Raw genomic sequence first — 22,467 nt, 5'->3', positions numbered from 1 at the left:
CCAATCCCAGGGAAAACGCCCTGTCTGTCTGTGGCGGATCAGGTCATTCAGGTTATTATCTCCGCCGTCGACAGTTTTTCATGAGGCTTTTACGGTATGTTTTCTGTTAGCATAATATATTCTAAAACCCTTACAGCTATTGTTTCACAAACCGCTGTTCTTAAGTTGCAGATAACATCAAACATTGGCCGTTTTGAAGCTTCGCAGGGCAAACGTTTTATTTGTGAAGCTGTGAAGTAACGGCGTCGAAGCACTCTGGCCCAAACTCTCCTCTGGGTTATTAGGGTCAGAAACCGTTGTTTTTAAGGGCCTAAATTCATCAGATCTGATTCTGTTTGCTGAAAAACAATTCATCAATGGCCAACTCAAATGCAGCGAGCTAGTTTCTGCTAATTTTGCCAGCACCAGTGCTTTGAGGAGACAGACGTCCGGGACATCATTTTCATTTTCCTGAAAAGAGGAAAAAAAAAAAAAAAAAGCCACAGCGACGTGACATTTGCACGGTTTGGTCCCCGACCACCGTGTTTTCTTATATCTGGGGAATGAGGAGCCCGGGGTGTCACTGCAGAGCTGCATTATTATACTGTTTGCCACACGTTTTAGCTTTATCACATAATTGCAGCTTGATGCATTCCGGATGTTGCTCTCGGCCATGTGGCTGTTGATTAATTCGCGACTAACTGTACAAGTCTGACGCCTTTCCGTCCTCACCTGAGCGCTGCCGTAATGATTGATGGGGCGAGCAGTGCGCTGACAAGTGACCGGAATTTTAAAAAAAACCCAATATGGGATGTACAAATCAACTTAGATTTTATTGGTTTTTGCACATGTGATGTCTGGAAAATGTCCGACTGTGTGCGTGATGATGTTTTATATGGAAATATCCTGACTCAAAGCCCTAAACAGAGGAGATGCGAGGAGTGCGTCCTTACCCTTGGAGCGGCGGTACCGTGAAAAATCGTCTGAATGGTGGATGGATGACTATGCTTGAGAGAGATTTATTGCATTGCCAGTTTGTGGGCTCCCGGCTAATATACTATAGTGTCTTTACTCAGCCCTAAGCTTAGAAAAGACCTGATCAAGTATTGTTTTTCTACAAACCAAATGTCTTCCTCCCTTTTATTGCTTTGATTTTGAAAGCCCTCACAGGGATGTAGATGGTCTCCTTGGTCGGTGGAACGTTTCAAGCGGGATCCAAATGTCAGTGGTGAGGAACTGGATTCAAATGAGAGAAACCGGCTTCTTCAAAGGTTTCTATGACCTTCAATAATTGGATATATAATACATCAGGAATTGACCGTTATTTTTGAAGGTCAGAGGCTTGCTGGCATATTGTGAGGTCGCAGTGACCAAAGCTTAATTATTAAGATTCGTACCAATCAGACTGCCACAATGAAAGCCCCTCTTGACCTGCTGCTTTCATTTCCTGAAGCAGGATTTCGTGCCGTCGGCCACAGAGACCTTGATGGGGACGTTTTCTGATTTCAAATGTAAAATCTCCCTAATAACCCTTCAGCTGCTCAGTCAATAGTGTGACCTCCATGCGCTCATGCAGCCAACAAGACTCAGACCAACTCCTGTTGCCCAAAAAATAAATGCGATGTCACGGGATAAAGGCTGTAGCCCGGGGGCAGCGGTGATGCATCATCAAGAGAAAACACAAGGTGGGCAAAGGCGCTTCTAAAACCTTTCAACACTCCTGACACAGCAGGAGGTTGTGGGCACGACCCAGCCTGACTGTACTTATGAAGTCACCCACACTCAGATTGGGTTTTTGATCCTTTCTATGATGCGTTGATGCTCCTCTGCTCAAAAAGAGCAGTGCCCCACATCTATGAAACACCTACATCCCACACGTGACGCACCCAGAAGGCTCAATTATACCTCGGCCGGTCTCTGTGGCATCCACATTACTTTCAGTGTCCGTGTTCTGACTGCAGGGTTTGAGTGTATATATAGTTTCAAATCATCGGGACACCTGCTTGACCTTTGGTGATGACGCCTGTGACCATGGGACGCCTGAGCGGTCCTCATAGAAATACCGTTTCCTGTGGGGAAGGAGGGAGGAAAAAAAGCCGTTTTTCTCTCAGGTTCTCGGCAACCGCCATGCTGAGACTTCTGCGGCGCTGTTCTACACCATTTTTTAAATGACTTCTTTTCAAGGCGTTGTAGTTACATAGTTACATCTAGGAACCCCCCCAAAATGCACAGTGTTGCTTTTCATCATACCCAGGAAAAGGTGAAGGTCGACTTGACTGTGACATCACCGTTGAGTGGCACTGTTTAAGAAAAGCAGTGCAGATTAGACTGGATATATCAGGAGTACTGTCAGACTGTTGTCTACACAGGCTCAGCGGTGTTGGTGTGAGCCGACTGTTGCCTGCAGACTTTAGCATTTAGCCTTCGGCGTCATTCGTTAGAGCGTTTCCTGGTTTAGCAGCTTTGTTCATTGTTTGCGCAGAATCAAACCCATTTACAATATTTTCTTTAAAAAAACAACAACCCCAAAACGCTCTTTATTTGCCTTTTGTGTCGTTTGTTTCGCCAAACAATGACTCCAGAATCCTCCGGAACGCCACGGCTGAGCGCACCTCTTCTCTTCTCCTCCCTTTGCTTTTCAAGAGCTGCTTTCCTCCCTCGGAGTAATTGATTTGGGATGAAGTTTTGCTTAGGGAATAACGTCAACGATACATCATCTGGTGTCTTGCTTCTAAATTCTCAGCTCAATTTCTCATCCTTTTCATGTCTGTAATTGGTTGGTGTCCAAAAGGAGAGAAAAAAAGAGTCACAAACCACCCAGAGGCTTGTGACTTTTTCACTTTTTCCCGGTGTTACTGCCGTTATAATTGTTTCAGGAACACAGAACAAAAGGAGACACTGAGGGCACCCAATCAGATCAGTTCTCAGGGTATTTATCACACTGTCGTCGGGCTAATGTTGCCATTTTGCATCTCTTCTTGCGTCTGTGTTTTACTCTCCCATTGCAGCTTTTATTCTGTCTTAATTTCTGCTAAGCGCGCAGCAGTTCTGTCTGCGTCCAGCACTTAGCTGAAAGCTAATATTCACATCACTGAGTGGCTTTTTCAGCAACCTTCGTGCCAGCAGGAGTGCACGCTCACCTGCCTTTCAGCCTAAAACGACATGCAGCTTCACCAGAGCCCACCCACCAAAACACAAACACACCCAAAAAGGCTTTTGAAAGCCGTCTCAGGTGCTATTTGCCCATTTCCCTCAAAATGGGTGAAAAATGGACAAACTGGCACCGAGCAGCCGTCACGCCAAATCACCAAACCCCCCCCAAAATGGTCTCCATTTAAAATTTCTGGGCTGTTGGCAGAGTGATGCCAGTGTTTGGAGGTCATTTTTAAAAGCCCCCCCCCTTACCCCCAGTCGTCAGTGCCGACCGTGTGTGTGTGCACGTGAGTGTGTCAGTTACAGTTTTCAGGCTTTATTAGGCTTCACTGGTGTTTGGACAGCCGGAAGAGGAGCACTAATAGGACAGGATGATGCAGAAATGGACAGAAAGCCCCCTTTGGAGTTCTTGAAGCTCATTTTCTCTCGCCCTCACTTTTACACCCTCACTCCGTTTCAATCACTCACCCCCCCCCCCACCACCATTCTCTTCCTTTTTTTTCCCTTAACGCTCTTTTCTTCATCAGCATCGCTCTGCTTTCGCAGCCTCGGCTGTCAAACAGCGCCGGTGTTGCTCCACTAATTTTTCACATCCCTTTTATTCCTGCCATTCGACCATTTCCCAAAAGCACTTTGAGTCAGCAGGGGGAAGCTTTCAGCCGCTGATTACTCCCACACAGTAATTTCTTCTTGTTTTGCTTCTCTCCCGATTTCTTTGGCAAGTCTTTCTTCGCGTCCTTCCGCATTTGATTTTACGCTCTTCTTTCCTTTTTTGTGTTCCTTCCCCAGTTGTCTCCTGTGACCTTTCTGCTCATGCCGTCCTTGGTCAGCTTTTCCTTCCTGCCTTTGACATTTTACAGAAATGACTTTGTTGAGCGCACAGTCTGAACTATTAACCAGTGTGGACAAAGGTGGGCTAGTGCAGGCGGTGACCAGGGGACGTGTCGTAATTCCATCCCTGATCCATATGGTCAGGTTGTTTTTTGGGGTGACCTGTAGCTAGAGGGACGCCGGTGATGCGCCACATTTTGCACATGTCTGCGGAGGAGAGACGTGTCTTCCAAGAGGGGACAAATGCCACGTAAACAACAATAGTGGCTTCTTATTTGGCACGGTGAATCAAAGAGGCAGGGCTCCATCCTGTCCGGCCGCAGCACATCTGCCTCTGTTTTTTAAAGGCGGCGTGATGCTCTTAGTTCTGATTTGCTCCCAGCAGCGGCTGTAATTCGCAGCCAGAATGCCTGGACGGCTTTTCAAGGTCATCTCTTCGGCCCGCGTCACCTTCTCCCTCCATTTCTTTTGGTTTGTTTCCGCTAGGCTGAATTAGGATGGTTTTTTTTAAAGCTTCTCTTTGTTTTCCGCTGCCTGTTTGTTAAAGCGGATGGATCCAACCGTTCCAAAAACGTTCTTCTGCCGTCGCTTCAGTGTCGGCGTCCTCTGACTTTCGACGACTTTCCTGCGGACTTTCCTTCGGATTTCATCTCGCCAACCTCCCGCGCCAAAGGTGTCTCTTTCAGGCATCAAATATTCATCCTATCCCCAGAATTAAAAATTTATCATTACAATTCGGAATCAGACATCAGACAATCACCATGAAATAATCCTCTTCCATTCGCTGCCATCGCATCGATAATTCATGTTTTCTCTACGCCCGCGCTCTCTCGTCTCGTTTCTCCACGTCTCCCCGACACCTGGTGAGGGACTGTGGCCGCCGCTGTTGTGTCCTCTTACCATGCTGATTAGGAGGGCAGGAGCCCTCCGAAGAGCCCCTAATCAGGAGGAAACCTGGTGTGAAATTAAGTTTGTAGGACACGTAAAGCATCTGCTTGGTAAGCAGGCCAGGGGTTGTGTTCTCAACTGATAGACAAGCGGCTGTTTGTGCAGTTGTCAAGCCAACAACAATCTTCTCTTTGCGTCTCTGGTTTCCTGCGTATTTTTCTGCATTTTGGTGGTTAGGAATGCACCATGCCTCGGTTTACAAGAGATTGGCTTTTTTGAGAAGACGCCGAGTCCGCCAGCGATGGTGGCTGCAGTCAGGAGTTCCAATCCGGGGGCCCGCTGCCGCTCCGTGTTCCTCAGCTGTCAGGGCTTAAATGCTGCCGGACAGCTGTGGGATTGTGAATCAGTGACCACTCCGGGAGGTCGACCTCAGCCGTCTCCTCGCTGAGCACCGACTGGCCCCATCCATTTGTTCAGCTCCAGCATCCTTTTCTTCTACCTGAGCGTGTGCGTGCGTGTGTGTGTTAAACCGTGCACAGCTTTACTATCTGTGTATTACTGCCTTTGCACGTCTCTTCTTTTACTGCCAGTCATGTATTTTGGATGCATGCGGCCCAGTTGTGCGCTGGACTAGTGGGGGTATCAAAGTCTTAACCCCTCTGCATTAACCATGAGGTGCCTAAAGTCTTTGCCTGCCGAGGCTGAAGAGCCCCCTCGTGTTGTCTTGTGTTTTTTGTGCTGTGTGTGTTGATAGAAACGGCAGGAACGGTGGTTGGTGCTTGTTAATAAAACATTTGCACCCTTCAGGTTCTGGTAACTTTTTTTATGCTTAACTTTCCAGTGGTTTAGGTTACTTTGCTGCCTCTCGGTCTTCCTCCATCCCGTCCTCGTCTCTCCTTCGTCCTCCCCCCTCCTTGGTGTATCTGTTTATAGCTGAATTAATAAGCAAATATTATTAAAGGATCCTGTGTTGTCTATGGGAATTAGCTAATGCTGATTTGGGCAAAGACATGATCGGGAGCCCTGAATTTTATTTGTGTCTCAGTTTCAACATTATTTTTCTTAAGACATAAATCTTTCGGAACTTCATGAGGGTATAAAGTGATTTTTCTTGACCAGTGAATGTCCCTCCCCATACTCTTGTCTTTTTGTGATGGCTGTACCTCACAAAGCTGCTTTAGAAGCTGGCTTAAAATAAAAAAAAAGTGGTAAAGCGGCTGTTTACAACCTGATAGAGCACTAAAAATGATGGGAGCCCTAGAGTCCGATCCTCCCCCCGTGCTTGTACACCAAGACAAGGACAGCAGTCCAGTTAAAAGCCCTGGACGAGCTGTAACCGTAGCTCAACTTAACCGTCCATGTGGACGGATGGACTGAGCAGACATAAGTCACTGACACCCCCACTTCCTGGTTCCACCTGCTACGTGGCTCAGCACCAATATTTAAAGAGGTGTCGTTTCTGCATTAGCGCGCCGGCAGGCTGACCTACAGTCAGGTGGAGGAACCTGACAACAAAGGTATATTTAGCTGAAATCAAGGCCGTCTGAGTCTGCGTTTGTGCCGCTAATGCACTTGTGTACCTCCTCCTGATGCGGTGATGCCGCATCACACCAATTGCTAAAGATATCTCAGCTCTGCGTCAGCCCCTGCTGGGCTGACTCTGCAGCGGGCCAGCCTATAATGTCTGATTCTTATGCACCGCTCCATTGTCGCCTTTAAATCTAGCACTCTTTTGTCCTCCCCTCCGCTTCCTCCTAACAGGGGGACGTCTGGGGACCGGACGCATGTGCTGCGTTTGCCCTTGCGCGTGTGCGACAGTCGGACTCACGCAGACACACATGAATGCTGATGTAAAGATCTGGTGCAGTAATGAGCTTCTCTCAACATGATGCCGTCATGTGAATAAGCCGCTTTTGACTTCCTCAGCTAGTTTGCATTTTAAAAAGTCTTATTTCCCATCTTGACTATAGAAGCAGATCTTTCTGTGCATTTACTTACAAGTGCTCAAAGTAGAAATTATTTTCAGCTTGCAGGAGCAGCTGGGTATCCGTCTTCTTCTTATCCCGTTTTTTTTTTTTTTTCCTTAATGGCTTTTGCCGACTCAACGTTGACTCGTTGCTGTGACACTGTTTCCTTCCTCCGCCACGTTTCTGTTTTTGTTTGTTTCTTTAGTGCCTACAAGCTGCTTGATTTCCTCCGAGTGTGGTGAAACAGCACCGTCTCCCGTGGAGATGTCCTGGCTTTAATTTTATTGGACTTCCAACAGAAACCCTGGGGGAACCACGCTGTTCTTTCCACGCTCGTTTCCAAACAACGCGCAGCGCTGTCGGGTTTCAGGAATCTGAGACAAGCGCGGTCGTCAAACATTCGTACATTTGGCAAAGTGACTGAGTGGAAGACTGCACCAGAACATCCGAGGGTACTTTTCTCATGCGGGTGCGTCGGCGTTGTCATGATTGGACCATAAGTTTTAATACCTCCATAAACCACAGTGAATTTGAAACAGACGGTTCTCGATATGACTGAAGTGTCAGATTTCGTACTCGCAAAACCGCCCCCCCCCTCGACAAAAAAAAGAGCTTTTCAGAATCACAGCAATTTATTTTAGATGACCTGAATCTCAGGGGCAGTTAAGTATTTAGACAATCCAACAAAATATTGAATATCATAGCTGTTCTCATAATTATATATGAGTCAATGACTCATGGTCTTTGGGGCCCAGGGACATCATTTATACCTGCAGTTAGATGTGCAGTTACCTCAAAAATGGAGACATTCTCTATGAAATGGCCTAGCAACAAGGATTTCACCTGGAATCCCACTTGGTGAACGTGTTTTCTGCCTGGTAGGACAGAAAACCCGGCTGGATTGCGGCCCTTGAGGACTGGGGGTCCTCACCACCGTCCTCAATAGTAACAAATGTATTTTTGTGAAAGTCCTGAGAAGGAAAAGCAGCATTTCAGTCCCAGGCTGAGCTTTCCTACTGTAATTAAGTACGGCCCATCGTCTGTGTCACCTGTGAACGTCACACTTTGTTTCAGTATCCCTCATTTATGCTCGTTCATCATGCCCACCATCCCGCGTCCTTGCCTAGGCTTTTATTCAATCCCCTCTTCTTCTCCTGTGCCCACCATTCCCAGGCGCCCAGTTACTCCCAGTGGAGTGATTGCCCTGGAACAGCCAATGCACAAAGGCTCCACGTATGCCGCCGAGTGGGGCAAGTGAACAAAAAAGGTCAATTTTCTATTTTTCCACCGGTCACACCGGTTTTACACCGAGCCTTGTTAGCGACTGATTAAAATGCAATCCCTGCCGCTCCTGACCTAGCTCCTGGAAAATTAGCACTGACATTGGTAATATGGCAGTGAATAAAGGTTTAACAGTGACCCCCCTTTAGCCATCTGTGATACGACCGTGCTAATTAGCTCGCCACTGATATCTTTCTCTTTCTCTGTCAGTCGCCACCACTCTGGCTTCTGCAATGAGCCATGCAGTGGTACTCTAAAAACACCCTTAATAATTGATCAGGGCTACATGTAGATAAAAATCAGTCATAACCCCTCACTGCTGATGTTTTCACAGGTAAACCGGTAGCCGAAAAAAGCCCTGCATCAAACAAAGTGAAGGATATACGTAGGCTTTACCTACATTGTGTGGAATTGTGGTGTGTTATGTGTTGTTTCCTGCCAATTTCTCGTTATCAAGGGGATGGATTCTGTTTAGGAAAATTGGTAAATACCTGCTGGATAGATGCTTCTTGCTGTTGATGTCCACATATGTGCCTGTACAGAGAACAAAGAAGCTAAATGTTGCCTTTTACTCCCTCTGCTTATGACATGCATGTCTTCTGGACTGCTTTATCCCTTACGGGGTCACATGTGTGATATCAGGATCCACCCCTGGATGAGTTGCCAGCTCTTTGCAGGGCCCTATATGAGCATTTGTGGGTTCAGTTTCTTGCTCAAGGGTACCTCGGCAGAAGATGTTCTGGCACCTTCCCTCACTACCAGAGCACCTGAAAACCCTCTGCTTCCCAGCCCAGTCCTCAACAGACTGAGCTACCACCCCATGCATCTGTCAGAATTGTGACCAGTGCACCTGTCATCAAAAACAGGGGCAACAGTAATCTACGCGGAACTACAGTAAAGTAACCGCCTGGACCGTTGTTGCTAACCTCCGATGGCAGCGCCAAGAAATTTCAAGTGTTGCTACGGTAACTTTGAGCCGCGCCCGCTCTTCCTTTCAGTCATACCCCTGCTGCTCTCACAGCACCGACAATGTCATCGCTGATAGCATCAGCATGAATAATACCCTGTGAATGAGCTGGGCGCAGACAGGTGGAACGACCTTCTAATTTCCCTGCCTTTGGCACTGTCACCTACCTGACATGGGCTGCCTAACGGAACACCCAGGATGCTGCTGTGGACGCCAGCGCGTGAGCACTTTAAGAACATTTAGGATGTCACCTGACCCCGCAGCTTTCCTGCAGCTGCTATCATAAAGCGCTAGCAGGCAGACGCTGCATGCCCAGAGGCCGTGAGGGCAGAGGAGGCCACTGCCCTAAGGCCAGCCTTGGGTCTTTTAGGCCTGCTGTGACACTGACAAGCTAGCAGGAATAAAGTATGGAGATGAGGAGTGAGCCTCCCGGAGGTTCACTGCTGCTTGAAATGAAGCACGTTGGCACAGAAAAATCCCAAATCCGTGGCAGCTACAGTGGTTCTCTGCTATTGTTAAGGATGCGTTATAAATAATTAAAATCTACAAGTGAATAACAGGGAGCAGACAATCTTCTTCTCAGCACTTAATAAATAAATAAATTCCCACGTTTGAAAGAAATGTAATTACATTATCATATAACATAGATAATGATTACATGATACAAACAAAGATATGATTACAAGGGATTAAAGCAGATATTTACCCATTAAGCTTTTAACACCTGTAAATATGACCTGTAATTCTGTAAGTCAGTACACTCTGATAAATCAATAATCAATTTTCTGTTAGCTTTAAAAGCATATTCATTATTTAAGCACTGTACAAAGTCTTTACACATTTAAATATACATGTTGGTACCACTTTGGACCAATCGATAATAAACGTTAAAGATTCCCCAACCCGATAAATGCCTTCTTAGAGGCATGTTCTCTTCTCCCACAGCAAACTTTTTCTACCGCCTTGTCTGTAGTCATGTGCTTCCCTCAGCCGTAGCCGGCTCTGGCTCCATACTTTCAGCCCTGCGTCGATAAGAAGAGGAGGCAGCCGGTCCTTCCATAGGCCGCTGAACAGAACAATCCAATATGGCCACGGCTGCAACCCCAGGCATCGATGGGCACGTCACCACAGCCGCCTGCCATTCTGGTCCTGAGCTCTGCTTCAATTGGCCTCTTTAGCTCCCATTTTTCTTCATTAGCCGCAGACATTAAACTTGCCTTTAAGTAAAGCTCAAAGTGTTAAAATTCAATTTAAGGCCCATTGGATAGATTGTTCTGGTCAGTCGCTGTGGGAACATCGAAGGGTTAAGAGGTTCAACCCCCCCCCCCCGGTACGCGGGGCGGACCACCGAGGAGCTGCCGAGTCTCGCAGGCTGCCTCGAGACGCTTTGCGCAAGACAACCTCATATCGTTCAAACGGATTCCAGCGAGCAGCGCGGGAGCGCCGGCGTTTCTTTAGCGTGTTTACGTGCTCACTTTCCTCTGTTATGATCATGTTTTTGGGTATATCCTGCTTGTGTTTTGCTTGGTCGTAAACACTTCATCCAGTTCTCCAAACAGCCTCGGCTGTGTTTGCGAGCACGTCTATGAACCACAAATATGATGTCATTTAACAGAATAGTTGAGGGACAGTTGTGACGATTAGATCTCCGGTTCTCTATGTCCTACCATGTTACGTCCGTGAGGCTCCTGAGCAAATATTAAATGTGCGAATGCGCTAAATCATAGTAAATTTTTATCAGCAGTCAAATGCGGAGCAGATTAGCTGCGATATATCGTTTATTTCGCCTTTAAATTAAACCCGAACTCACTTCCTGCTTTGTTTTGAATGATTTTTTCGAATCAAAGCTTTGAATTCATTGTGATGGTTTATCACATTTCCGTCTGACAAATCTCCCGACTTCATTCACAGAGCGGACGTTGAGATAAGTGAATCCCCGGTGCAGCAGCGGTAATGTGCTCCAAACACAAACTGCCCATTTCCAGAAGTTTTTGTTTTTGTTTGTGGTTGTTTTTGGGGTGGGACCCATGTTGTTGTAGCTCCGCAGTGACGTTCAGGACCTCCTCCCCTACTGACCCGTCACTGAGTGTTTTACAAATAAGCCAAGAAAGCAGAGAGGGTTGCTGTGCCGTGAATGAAAGTGTGACGACAAACGGGACGTACGTGGCGTCGTGTGTGTGGGAAACTACCAATACACGCCCTTTTAAAAGTGGATCAGACCACCGGGAACATGTCACGCAGTTCTAATCGCTTCTCTGCCTCTGCTCGTCTTCTTCCTTGCACTCATGCTGTGACATCACTTCCACCTTTTTCGTCCGCTTCCTGTCTTTGGTTCGAAGACTCGTCCGTTCACGTTCACACTATAAATAAACCAGGGGTCACTTGCAAGTGAACTGAGGTCCCACAGGTGGACTAGAGTTTGCTGCTTTGTTCCGCACCAGAGTTCAGAAGAACTTTCAAACAATCGGTGGTCAAAACACCTCTGGTGTGAAAGTGTCCTGCACCACTGTGATCTCCATGGATCTGTGGACAGTTCCAATTCATGCATTATTACTCCGACAGCGAGTTCCCGAGCAACCAATCGATAGGGTAATTTGAGTGACGTCACACCTTTATTAGCGGCGCTAGCTGCCTCTGTAGACGGTATTCTCTGTGAGCGGTGTTCCTCTCTAGTTGACTCCAGACCAGGGTCTGCCACATCGTTATGCGCGGTACGTAGCGTGTTCCCACTGCGCCCTACTGCAGGACCTGGCTTTCAGAGCTACAAAAACTTCCCGCACTTCATTTGTGTGAGTAATATGTTAAACTGACATTGAGAATGACTTCCTGTTCTTGCGAAAGGAGACGCGGGGATTTGAAGCCTCAAGAGGCGTCTGACAATGCGCTTCCAATTTGCATTCAGAGGGTATAAAACATGACATCTCGCTTCCTCCTAAGTCTTTTTCAGAGTTCGGTGCGAAGCGCAACAAAGGACTATTGACATCCCAGCTGAGGAGAACACACTGGGGTTTGAACGCTCAGGAGAAGTGTTGGAGGCTTTTGACAATGCGCTGTAATGGCTCTGCGTTTAAAGGAGAACACTACATCTTCTCTCTGTTCTAGCTTCTGATTTCAGCCCGACGCCTAACAAAGTGTCTTCGATCCTCGGGGAAGGGTCCGAGAACAAAACCTCACAGAGACGGCGGTGGGTCTTTAGAAACCCTCACTCCTCGTCCAACACACGGGCAATTACTCATGCACACTGACTCTGGTAAAAGACAGCATGGTTTAGTATTGAGAGGGGAGATGTAGCGGCGAGTCAATGACGGGTCATTGTCGGCCGGGTGTAAGGCACACGGGCACGTGAGGTGATCAATGGCTTCGGCCAGGGCGAATGCAGATGATCGTCTTCTCCGGTGTCGTCAAAGCCGTTGGAGAGTGTGTGTGTGTGTGTGTGTGTGAAGGTGGGAGAGCTGCGCTGCATTGGCACTGATGGCACGGTCATCGATTTCTGTTCAAAACGCCGCCATTGTTCAGGCGGAAGAATCAGTCGTGCAAAACTGGAGTTGCTTTTTCGAGGCGCCGACAGAGGCTGGGAAAACTTTTCATGGATTTGTTCTTTCCTGTCACATTGCCATAGCTGGGGGGGGGGGGGGGGGGGGGGCATCTATTGATCCCTGGGGGTTCATTATTCACCGCCCCCCCATTTGATTTTAAAAAAAAATATCACTAATATTTTGTATCTTTGTCACCCTGCACAGTGGAGGGATGTGAATGGGGTAATCACGGCCACATAATAGAATAAATTAACTGTATATACAATAATAATATGGGATCAATGACACATCACTAAGGATTTTGTTAAGATGATTTTGCCCAATCTCATGCAAGTAGAGGCAAAAAGCGTAAGAGCCAGCGGAGCTGACCCAACGCGCTCATAATCTGTGTTTTGAATTGACTTTATAATGAGGATTTCCTCTGGAATATAAATTCTGAAGCTTTTTTTTGATATTCATCAGGCCAGCAGATCAGGGAGGTTAAGCTTGGATCATTACGCCACATCCACGACCAGATAACCCACGAAGGAGATCAGTTCCAAACACCTCTGTTGCAAATCTTTAGAAGTGGGAGTCACAAGGTCTGTCTATCCTGCAGTCTGAGCCCAGATTAAAAGTCGCTTTCAAATTATCCTTAGAGATAATATAAAACGTGAAATCTGAATTGAAAATGAATCCAAGTTGCAACAGAACACCAGCATTTCATTTGGAACAGCTTTACATCTGTATCTGCACGCTGGCCCCAACCTGGAGCTTCGAGAGAAAAGGAGGCGCCTGCCTGAAGCAAGGCATTGTGGGTACTAAGGGAGGTGAGGCGCAGAGGCACGTGCTAGCATGGCAGGCTGACCTCTACAGGTGGATACCAATCAGTCAGCCCCTAACAGGAGGGAACATTGCTTTCTGTAGGCCAAAATCAACCACATGCAACCAGAGAATGTCAAAGCTTTTGGCTTTATTTAAAATAAATGCTGGAGACATTCATTTCATGTCTTATGAAGACATTTATGACTTTTCAGACAATTTCCCGCAACTGCAACAATGAAGCTCTAATGCTCCGACACTGAATAGGGCCCAAAGATGGATTGATAATAGAATGTGTTGTAATGTGTTGAGTAATCATTATTAATCTGTGTGTCTTTGAATTCTTTCTCAGCTCAGCCCGGTGTTCATAAAGCTCGCTTAATTAGGCTGATTGATTAGATGGTGGTGATTCCAAACTCTCATCACCGCTCCTCATCCCGCCAGGCCTCTAATGAGATCAGATTGCGCTTGTAGTGGCATGCTCCCCATGCATTACACACACGCACGCACGCGCGCACCCTGTCATACCACCTTTCCATCTCTCCGCCTGTCTGTCACATCCCTTTTCAGGCAGGATTTACAGACATGAAGGAAGCAGCTGTACCTGGAATAGCGGGGAAATAAAAACCTGCTGAAAGTGAGATTCCGTAAACATGAAAAGACTGCAAATGTCCCCTCTCCCTCCTCTCCTTTGTCTCGTGCTGTGATCCATCCTGTGCTCCCGTCTCATCACATTTCATTAAATGCAACTAGTCCCTCGGTGTTGCCAAAGAAAACATCCCGCCGGATGCCCCCCCCCCCCCCCCCCCCCCGGACACGACCCCCGCTCTGCCCTGCACGTGTGCAGCCATGTTGATTCTTCCTTTTCACCGGCGTGAAGACTCTCGGTGCTGCAGATTAAAACGCGCGCGTGCGCTGAAGGCGAGGATGCTGCGTCCAGTAAAAGCTCTCCGAGCCGGCGCAGTAAAGAGACGACCCATCGCTGTAGTAAAACTTTATGGCTTCCTGTTTTGCTTTTGTCTCTTGGCGTCCGATATTGCGGAGGTTGAGCTTTCTCTGAGCTCTGCCACATCTCAACACAGCCCGTCGGAGCTCTTTAAAAGGACCAAAATTTGAGCGCGCACTCAGGTTGGCGTGTTCCAAGGATGTAATGAACCCACCACAATATCAGTCCTAAGGGAGCATTTATGGAAAACTGATCATGTTGGAAAGATGAGAACTCATCCCACTTCAATTTACCCCTGACAGGCCCGCTGCCGGGGTACGTGTTTGTTACGATTATTGAAAACCTATGATGGAACGGAGAAATTGAGCAACGGAGAGTCCACGGAGACGGCGCTATGCAGTCGGACTCATTTTGATGATCTGTAGCATGGCGTAAAGGTGCGCTGAGGGCGCGTTTGGAGTTTAATGGTGTCGAAATAGACGCATGAAACAAATGCTGCTTGTTTTCTCATGACAGATCATGCATTTGTTTTATATTTAACCTCCATTACACCAGCTGAGCACTAACCGGTTCGTTATGTCTCGAGTTTGGACAGACAGATGTAAAATCCAATCAAAAAAGAGAATTCAGCTCTTCTCACCTGGGACCGCGTGTTCTTTTTTTAGACCTTACCTCTCCTGCAAGACCAAGACCCATGTGAGCTTGGCACGAATTAACACCGAATCTTTTTTGTTTTACTAAATGTGTCAGTGTTGATATGAAACAGCAGCCCAGGGATCTTATTCACTACTCTGCTACCATAGAAACCATTAGGAATTAGAGGTCTGGAAAGCAGAGCTGGAGGTGAATTAGTGATGTCATATCCTCTCCCCTGATTCCCTCAGCTTTTCCCACCTCAGATCAGGGCTGAAATTAAATAAGGCTGTGTTGATGTCAGACTTTGGAGGGTCGCGTCTCCTCACCTCTATCACGACAGGGGGAGCTTTTAATCACTTCCTCAGTTGTAGCAACCGGCTCCAGACTTGGTTTACTCCACTCCCCTGTTTCACATCCTCCTGACTTTGAGGCCACGTTCTTGTTTGTCTCGGTTGACTCTGTTCTGTCAGGTCCTGTTCGGGAGGCCGCACCCTGAACTCATCACGAGGAGCTTGGAATAAGTTGAGGCATCTCTTGAGGCACGTCTGTTTTTTTTTTTTTTAAAAAACATCCCACAGTTTCGTTTTCTCAGTATTAGTTGTTAATTGCAGCCTTCTGATTCAACTGTCAAACGTCTGGCTTTCCTATCAGAGTCAGTCATTAACAAGTAAGGGAAGTGTTCTAGTACGCATCCATTACTGTCATCTAATAGTTTTCTAACATTCCCTCATTTCTCAGTCAAAAAACTCAAATCAATTCTAGCTTGAGGTCTTGAATGCTTCTTGTCTCTGTTAATCCCACCATAAACTCCACGCAGACCATTCTTTTCTCCAACGACGACAACGGAGAGTCACCACCCACCTGTTTGTGGTGGCGAGCGTGAGGATGAGGATGAGGATGAAGCCACGCCCATTGACGACCACAGTGGTAGATGGTGGAAACGTGCTGCCTCCTTATTGATCAGCAATCCATTTTGAGCTATTAGCAGATGGCCGTGAGATATCGGTCATAAATTGCCAAAGATTCCAGAAGCTGCTGCCTTTACAAAAGACTGGTGCGCGTTGAGGTATTGTCGCCACTTTGTGTTGCTTCCAATCAGGATCCCCACCCCCCCCCCCCTTCTTCTTCAAACAAAACACAGCACCTGTCAGCCGTGCAGCAGCAGTTCCTTACAAACTCACTCGATACTTGATTAACAGAATTAAAATTACTGGAAGCTTTTAACACGGAGCAATCTCTTTAATTAAACCCGCGTTCTCACCGCCATGGTCCCGGAATTGTGATCAGCACTGTGGAGCGGCTGGATGGATTAAAATCAGTGTTATGACCGGCTAATGTGGCTCGCAGATGACCGCCGATGTAAAGAGGCACTCTGTTCTGTTCTGCAGGTCACTGATCGATCCGTGCGAGCGGTTGCGGAGAATTGCCCCGAGTTGCAGTTTGTTGGCTTCATGGGATGCCCGGTGACTTCGCAGGGAGTCATCCATCTCACCGCGGTGAGTACAACACAGATCTCCTCAATCCCGTCAGAAAAACGGCCCTCTGTTCTCTCCTTATTTTGAAAGGTCTTGACGGAACCCGGCGATTTGCTCTCCTTGTGTGACGAATGTCCCATGACACTTGTCCCCAATTGGCAGGGTTTAAGAGGTGCACTTAAGCTACATGAGGTGTCGCTGTTAAAACGGGCAGAAATGGATGAAAAAAGGAACAAAAGTGTTGTTGGAGTTGGAGAGGTAATGCTGCAGGACGTGTGCCAGGAATGAGCGGTCATATCAAAATCACATGAAAGATGCATGTGAGGCGCTCACATATGGCTCAGTGTGCACGTGTGTGTGCACTGCTGCAGTCCAGGGTCACATTGTAGAAGTGTAGAAGTGAATGAGCCACATTCAGGAGGTTTTAAGGGAGAAATTTCCTCTAAAGGAGATTTACCAGGATCCTCTTTGACACTATGCTGCAACAAGCAGACAAGTTTAGGACTTCTAGCTTGTCCTGCTTCATTTCGATGGCGGTTTTTTCTCTGACCATTTCCCCTTTTGTTAATCTCTCCCAGTGCTGCATTTGTGCTTTTACTCCAGGGTGGGAAAATGAACCCAGGACCACGCTGTGTGTTTCCTCTAAGACTTAGTTTTGAAGTTATTCCGTGTTAACTTTGAAATCTCATGAAAGCCTAATGAGATGAATCCTAATAATACGCTGCTATTCCGAGTACACCCTGCTGTTTGGATATTACCATGTTAATGAGCAGCCCTCCGTGATTTAAGACGGGCAATACCATATAAACATGGACACACATGCACTCACAGCGACTGTCTGAATTGAATCCACCAGGAAACGCCACCTTCCTTCTCTGCGGATTAACTTCCTCCCTCCGTCATGGCGTCGGCTAGGACGCGGGAGTTCACCTGTGCGCGCGCGTGCGTTTGAGTAATGCGATTCGATTTGTAGCCGACGTACTTTGGTGTACAGGCGAGCATGAGCGTACCCCTGTGGCCCGCCTGTGCCCATTCCTCTTCAAATGCAATTACAGTTGTGTTAATAGGACCGAGACACCCGACGCCGAACCGCATTATTAGATTAAACAGCAGATTAATTTGTGCTCATGGTATTGCCCCCCCCATCACTTCTGCAGTCTCCACTGACCTTGGCCAGAGTGTTGTAGACAGACAGTAATGAAGGCAGCCAGTCAGAACAGAACGTAGCCGGAGATGGACACGCGCGCGCCCGTGCACACGCCTCATTATTATTTATTACAGTATTAAAGTGGCGTCTTTGAGTTTAGGTGAAGGAATGCATAATTCTGATAACATTTCGATTTCTTTTTCCACTTTTGAGATGTGCGGCCTCTTAGGGTTCACGCGCGCATCGTGATCACTCGCTGGTCTCCGCTCACTTCCTCCTCACTGGTGTCCTCAATGAAACTTCTTTGTCATTCAGTGCTGTTTTACTCCTCATTTTCCACTGCAGAACCCCAACTCTACCCATCTTCTGGTCTATTCTTCTCAACTCACTCTTTGTATCAAGAGATTGTTACGGTGGAACGTTGACGAACGGAGCACCCCCTCCCACGAGAATGCACCCCTACTACAGACCATATATATACTGTATATAAAGTATGGTTATGCATATCAATACACTCTCTCCTATAATGCATACATGCTCAACAGGGGCATTTCTCCCATGAGATTGCCTCAATTTTGTCTTTTTCAATCGTTTTTAAACATTGTGCCTCTCGTATGGACAATTTTCTTATCTATAATAGTATTTTTTTGTAACCTTCCTATTCAAAATATTGGCCAGGTCACCGCACGTGCGTCAGAAGGTCCCCCCCCTCTTGCTAGCACCTCTTTGCAGATGATCATTTCCTTTTTATTTCACATGAAATACTCTTTACTGAGCTCCCTCCAGCTCCAGGAAGCGCTGTAACACACACTTCGGTGTCACATTTCTTCGTTATAGGACGTTCTTTGCTGAAGCCTGTTTCCTGTTTGTTGTTGTTTGTTGAACCTGCACCAATCAATGTTCAGGAAGAAGCAGAACATAAACTCATTATCGCAAGTCATTTTTTATTAAACACACTGACACTTGTTGAAGAGGAGACTCTCTGAGGCTACGTCTTCCTCTTATGTCATCATATTTCAGCCGGTTAAATAATCTGTTTTTCTGACTGTAGGCCCATTCAATAGAAATCTAGGTATTTCTACCTTTTTTAAAAAAAAAAGCAATATTTACATATTTTCCCCCACAATGCTCCTCCTCGGAGCCTCTCTGTCGCCCCCCAGGGAGGTGCGACTCATACTTTAATACCGACTGCTCTCGTTCATAAAAGCCAGCCTGTGTGCTCGCTGGAGGTGTTTTTACAATAGAGTTAATCCAGAAGTAACACCGCGTCGTGAGGATTTTGCCAGATTTCTCCCAGTTTCCCAGTTTCTGCTTTCTCCCTGGTGTCCTTTGCAGTGACGGTTGCTCCACTGCACATTTCTGCACCTGCCCCAGGTTGAAGAGAGCTGCATATACCATAAATTAAATAGCAATAATTCATTTTTCATCACTGGACAACACCAGCGTTAATGATGATATATCAGGAGCTTTTGGGGTTTAAAACCACATTGACAGCTTTACCGTCAGAGGCTTCTTTTCTTACATTTAACATAAATTCTAAGTCACTTATATTTGTCTCCTTCTTCCTCTCTATTTCTCTGTAATCACTCACAGTAACGATCTCCCGTTTAGCCGTCGATTCCTCCTCTCATTTATTCCCACTCGCTCCCATCCAATGTTGATTGAAAATCATATTCTCGCCTTTGGAACCGTTGCATTTCTGATGACTCCACGGACCTGGATTTGATTGTCGAGCGCTCCACTACTGCTCAATTATCACGCGCTCTCTCCCATTTCTCCTCTCCTTCAGTCGCTCCTCTTCTCCGTGTCTCCACCATCAGGTTCCAAACCTCCTCACTGGGTCCTCGCAGTTGTCACAAAACCCCCCAAAAAACTTGCACTGGAGAAAAAAACAAAAGCCATTACTCTTATTAACTCCGGCATTTGACACATTTATTCCACTTTGATAGTTTTAATGTGGCCTGCTCAGGAATTGAAGGCTTGAGGAAATCAATGGAAATCATCTTTTCTTAATCAGGGCTGCCAGGGCTGGAACAGGCCGCCTACGGTGCCGAGGCTGGGCTCTCGACTAAAGCTGCGGTATTTTTTGTGTGGATTTTCTCCAGTCTTACAGGAACTGCTCGTGTTTAGAACCGGGCGCTCTTTGATGGTTCATCATCCGGTTGATGAGGAAAAGAACAGAAATCAAACCCTCTGCTGGCTGAGGGCGCGAGGCCGGCTAATGGAAAACAAGCTCCCTGACAGTTCTTGGTCGGGTATCGACTGTGCGCGCCTTCGGCCGCTGGAGCGAAATCTGTGACGATTTTCGGATCAAGCGCGCATCTGATGTGGGTTTTTTTTGTGTTGTGCTGCCAGGGACGCACACTTTTTATTTATGGCATCGAGATTGGACCTCAAAGTTAGCTACAAGCCCTTGGCATTAATAATAGTTTTATTGATGAGGGCTGTCACGTCCCAAGGATGCTTAATGGATACGTGGAATTGTGGGTTTCCCACGCTTTCAGCAATCTGCCGTCCCTCAGCAACTAATTTAACACATTTGAATGCATCCTGTCCAGGAATTATATCAGCTTTATCATTCTTCTAATTTGGTTCCAGAGCCCTGACTCGTGGGCGACACCTGAGACGCTCCACTGAGGGGGCACCTGTGGCGGATTTCGCGGCTGTCTGTATGTTTGATTCGGCTGTTTCATTAAAAGTAACACAAACGGGCTTGCGAGTGTGTCTGAAGTGGTTAAAACACTGTATTTACTCTGCAATCCCTGTTCTTCACCTCCCGAAGGCGGCTGGATTTGAAAGAGAAAAGCACCGGCAGAGTCACGATGAGCCGGCTGTGTTGTCACCTGCCTTACTCCAACTCTGGCCCATCTCTTTCTGAATTTGGCCATTGTCGCCTCTTATGTGCCTCTCCTACTCAGGCCTTTTCTCTCTCCCCCTCTCTCCCTGACACACACCCACTTACACACACGTTGTCTCTCCATCTTCCTGTCAAGTGGCGCTCCTTTCTTCTGGTAGTGATTAAGTCCAAGGTCGGCTGTAGCGAAGAGTGTGTTTGAAAGCGGCTCGGGATGCCAGAGAGCCTTCGTTCCCGGAGCCTTAGATGTCCCACTGATGCTTCTCCTCCCCTGTCGTGCCTGCCCACAGCGTCCGTCATCGTACATCAGCCCATCACCACCGTGAGACAGCGCGGCCCACAAAATACCCCCTTTTTTTGGAGTTTGTATGAAAACTGCACCCTGAGGAGACAGAAGAGGCCAGAGACATAACAAATGGAGAGATTGTTGAAGACCGAGTCAGAGATGAAAAGAGGTGTATTTGGAGGTTGTAATGGCTGCATCCTCTCTCTGATGTGAAGGAGCGTTTCTGGTTCCAATTCTGGGCCTCGCCGGTGGACCCGGCCACGCCGTTTCAGTGGCTTTGTTGTTCTTCTTCATGCCTTTTGATAAACGCTCCTCGGCGCTGACGGAGCTGGAACCCGGGCCAGCACCTCGTCGCGTCTGTGTGTTTACATGCAAAAGGCAACAATCTGGTTCATGAGGGAAGCTGTTTAGTTCAGTAACGAGAGAAACATGTTGTGTCCAGATGTGTGTTTGCTGCAAATCATCTCTAATCATTCAAACGAGGAATCAAAGAGACTGATGAATTAATAGGGGTTTTTTTGATGCGGGGGGGCTTATTCTTTTGGTTAAACACATGTTGTTATTAGCAGATGTTGGTAAAGAGGATTGGACCGCAGCAGGGTTTTGATAGGATCCTTCATTCGCTGCCTCAGTCACACAGCCCCCCCCCTCCGCTCCCTCCCATTTTAGGATGAGTGCTGTCTGGCTTTTCTGTAGTGCGCTGACCCCTTATCTCCTCACTCTGACTGAACAGAAAATACACAATCCCAGTGCCCTGTGTCAAACTGATAACCCCAACACAAGCTTGTGCGCCCGTGTGTATATGTGTGTGTGGACGTGTGTGTGTGGACATGCCTCGCTGTGTTCCCCTCCGTGTGTGTTGTGTCTCAGGGGTGGGAGAGGGGATAAAGGGGAAACCAAGGCGCAGAGGCCATTTGAAGAAAGAAAGGTAATGGGGTTGAGGGGGGTTACCGAAGTAGTTAAATCATAGTAATAATTTTCCTCACTGCTGTATGGAGGAGATTGGGGGATTTATGAATATAATGAGGGGAGAGGAGCCTAAGGATGATGTCTGTCGCCTGCAAGAGTAATTGAAGAATAATTCATTTGGCTCTGAGACTTTTTAACCCAGAGACACACAAAGATAGAGAGGTTTTTGACCTCTGGAGGGGGGAATATCATGTCTCTTTATTGGCCCAACTAGTGGCTGCCACACCGCGCCGTCAGACCGGCTCCTGCTTGTGCATTTGCCCCGTCTTTGTGGTCATTTGGCTTAGCGCGCCGAAGAGAAACCGCCGCTCCGTTTCTCCTCCAGCCCCCTTCACCCGCCACCGAGTTTGTTATCAACACCGGCATATGCAGGATTAGCGGCTGAGAAGGAGACAGAAGAGAGGGGAGAAAAGCAGGGAAATAAGTGATAGACAGTAGACGAGCACGTGCCAGATAAAGAGAGATATTAAACACACACAAACACACACGGGAGGATCAGCTCACTGGTCCATGACTGATGGAGACACTGTATTTGAGGGACCAGACTCCGTCTCCCTTTGGCTTTTTGTCTCAGTCTTTTCTTCTTTTTTTTTTAAATCTGGATTTTGAGGTAGATTATAGCAAAGCTGCCAACCAGTCTAGACTGTTTAAAAATACTGATTCTTATTCTATTAATTCCTGCGTTCTGCTACGTCCATTTAATTGGTTGCCCTTGTTTTATGGCGTATTTGCACGTCGGGTATTTTAACCA

At 47.1% G+C, this 22,467-nt stretch overlaps 1 protein-coding gene across 5 annotated transcripts in view; it reads left to right on the top strand.

The window, feature by feature from the left end:
* fbxl17 (F-box and leucine-rich repeat protein 17) overlaps positions 1 to 22,467 on the top strand; it is a 129,527-nt gene that overhangs the window by 25,862 nt on the left and 81,198 nt on the right. For all 5 annotated transcript variants that reach the window (XR_008950457.1, XM_057031964.1, XM_057031963.1 and 2 more), the window contains exon 7: positions 16,374 to 16,481. Coding sequence is in view for 4 of the 5 variants with exons in the window: in XM_057031964.1 (XP_056887944.1) it covers positions 16,374 to 16,481 (108 nt within the window). In the remaining variant the exon portion in view is untranslated. The remainder of the gene's footprint in view (positions 1 to 16,373; positions 16,482 to 22,467) is intronic.

This window comes from Takifugu flavidus, chromosome 5, assembly GCF_003711565.1.
Source record: "Takifugu flavidus isolate HTHZ2018 chromosome 5, ASM371156v2, whole genome shotgun sequence".
In the NCBI taxonomy this organism is placed as follows: domain Eukaryota; kingdom Metazoa; phylum Chordata; class Actinopteri; order Tetraodontiformes; family Tetraodontidae; genus Takifugu; species Takifugu flavidus.
Note: the sequence above shows the minus strand (reverse complement) of the source record. Positions and strands in the feature narration are given on the sequence as shown.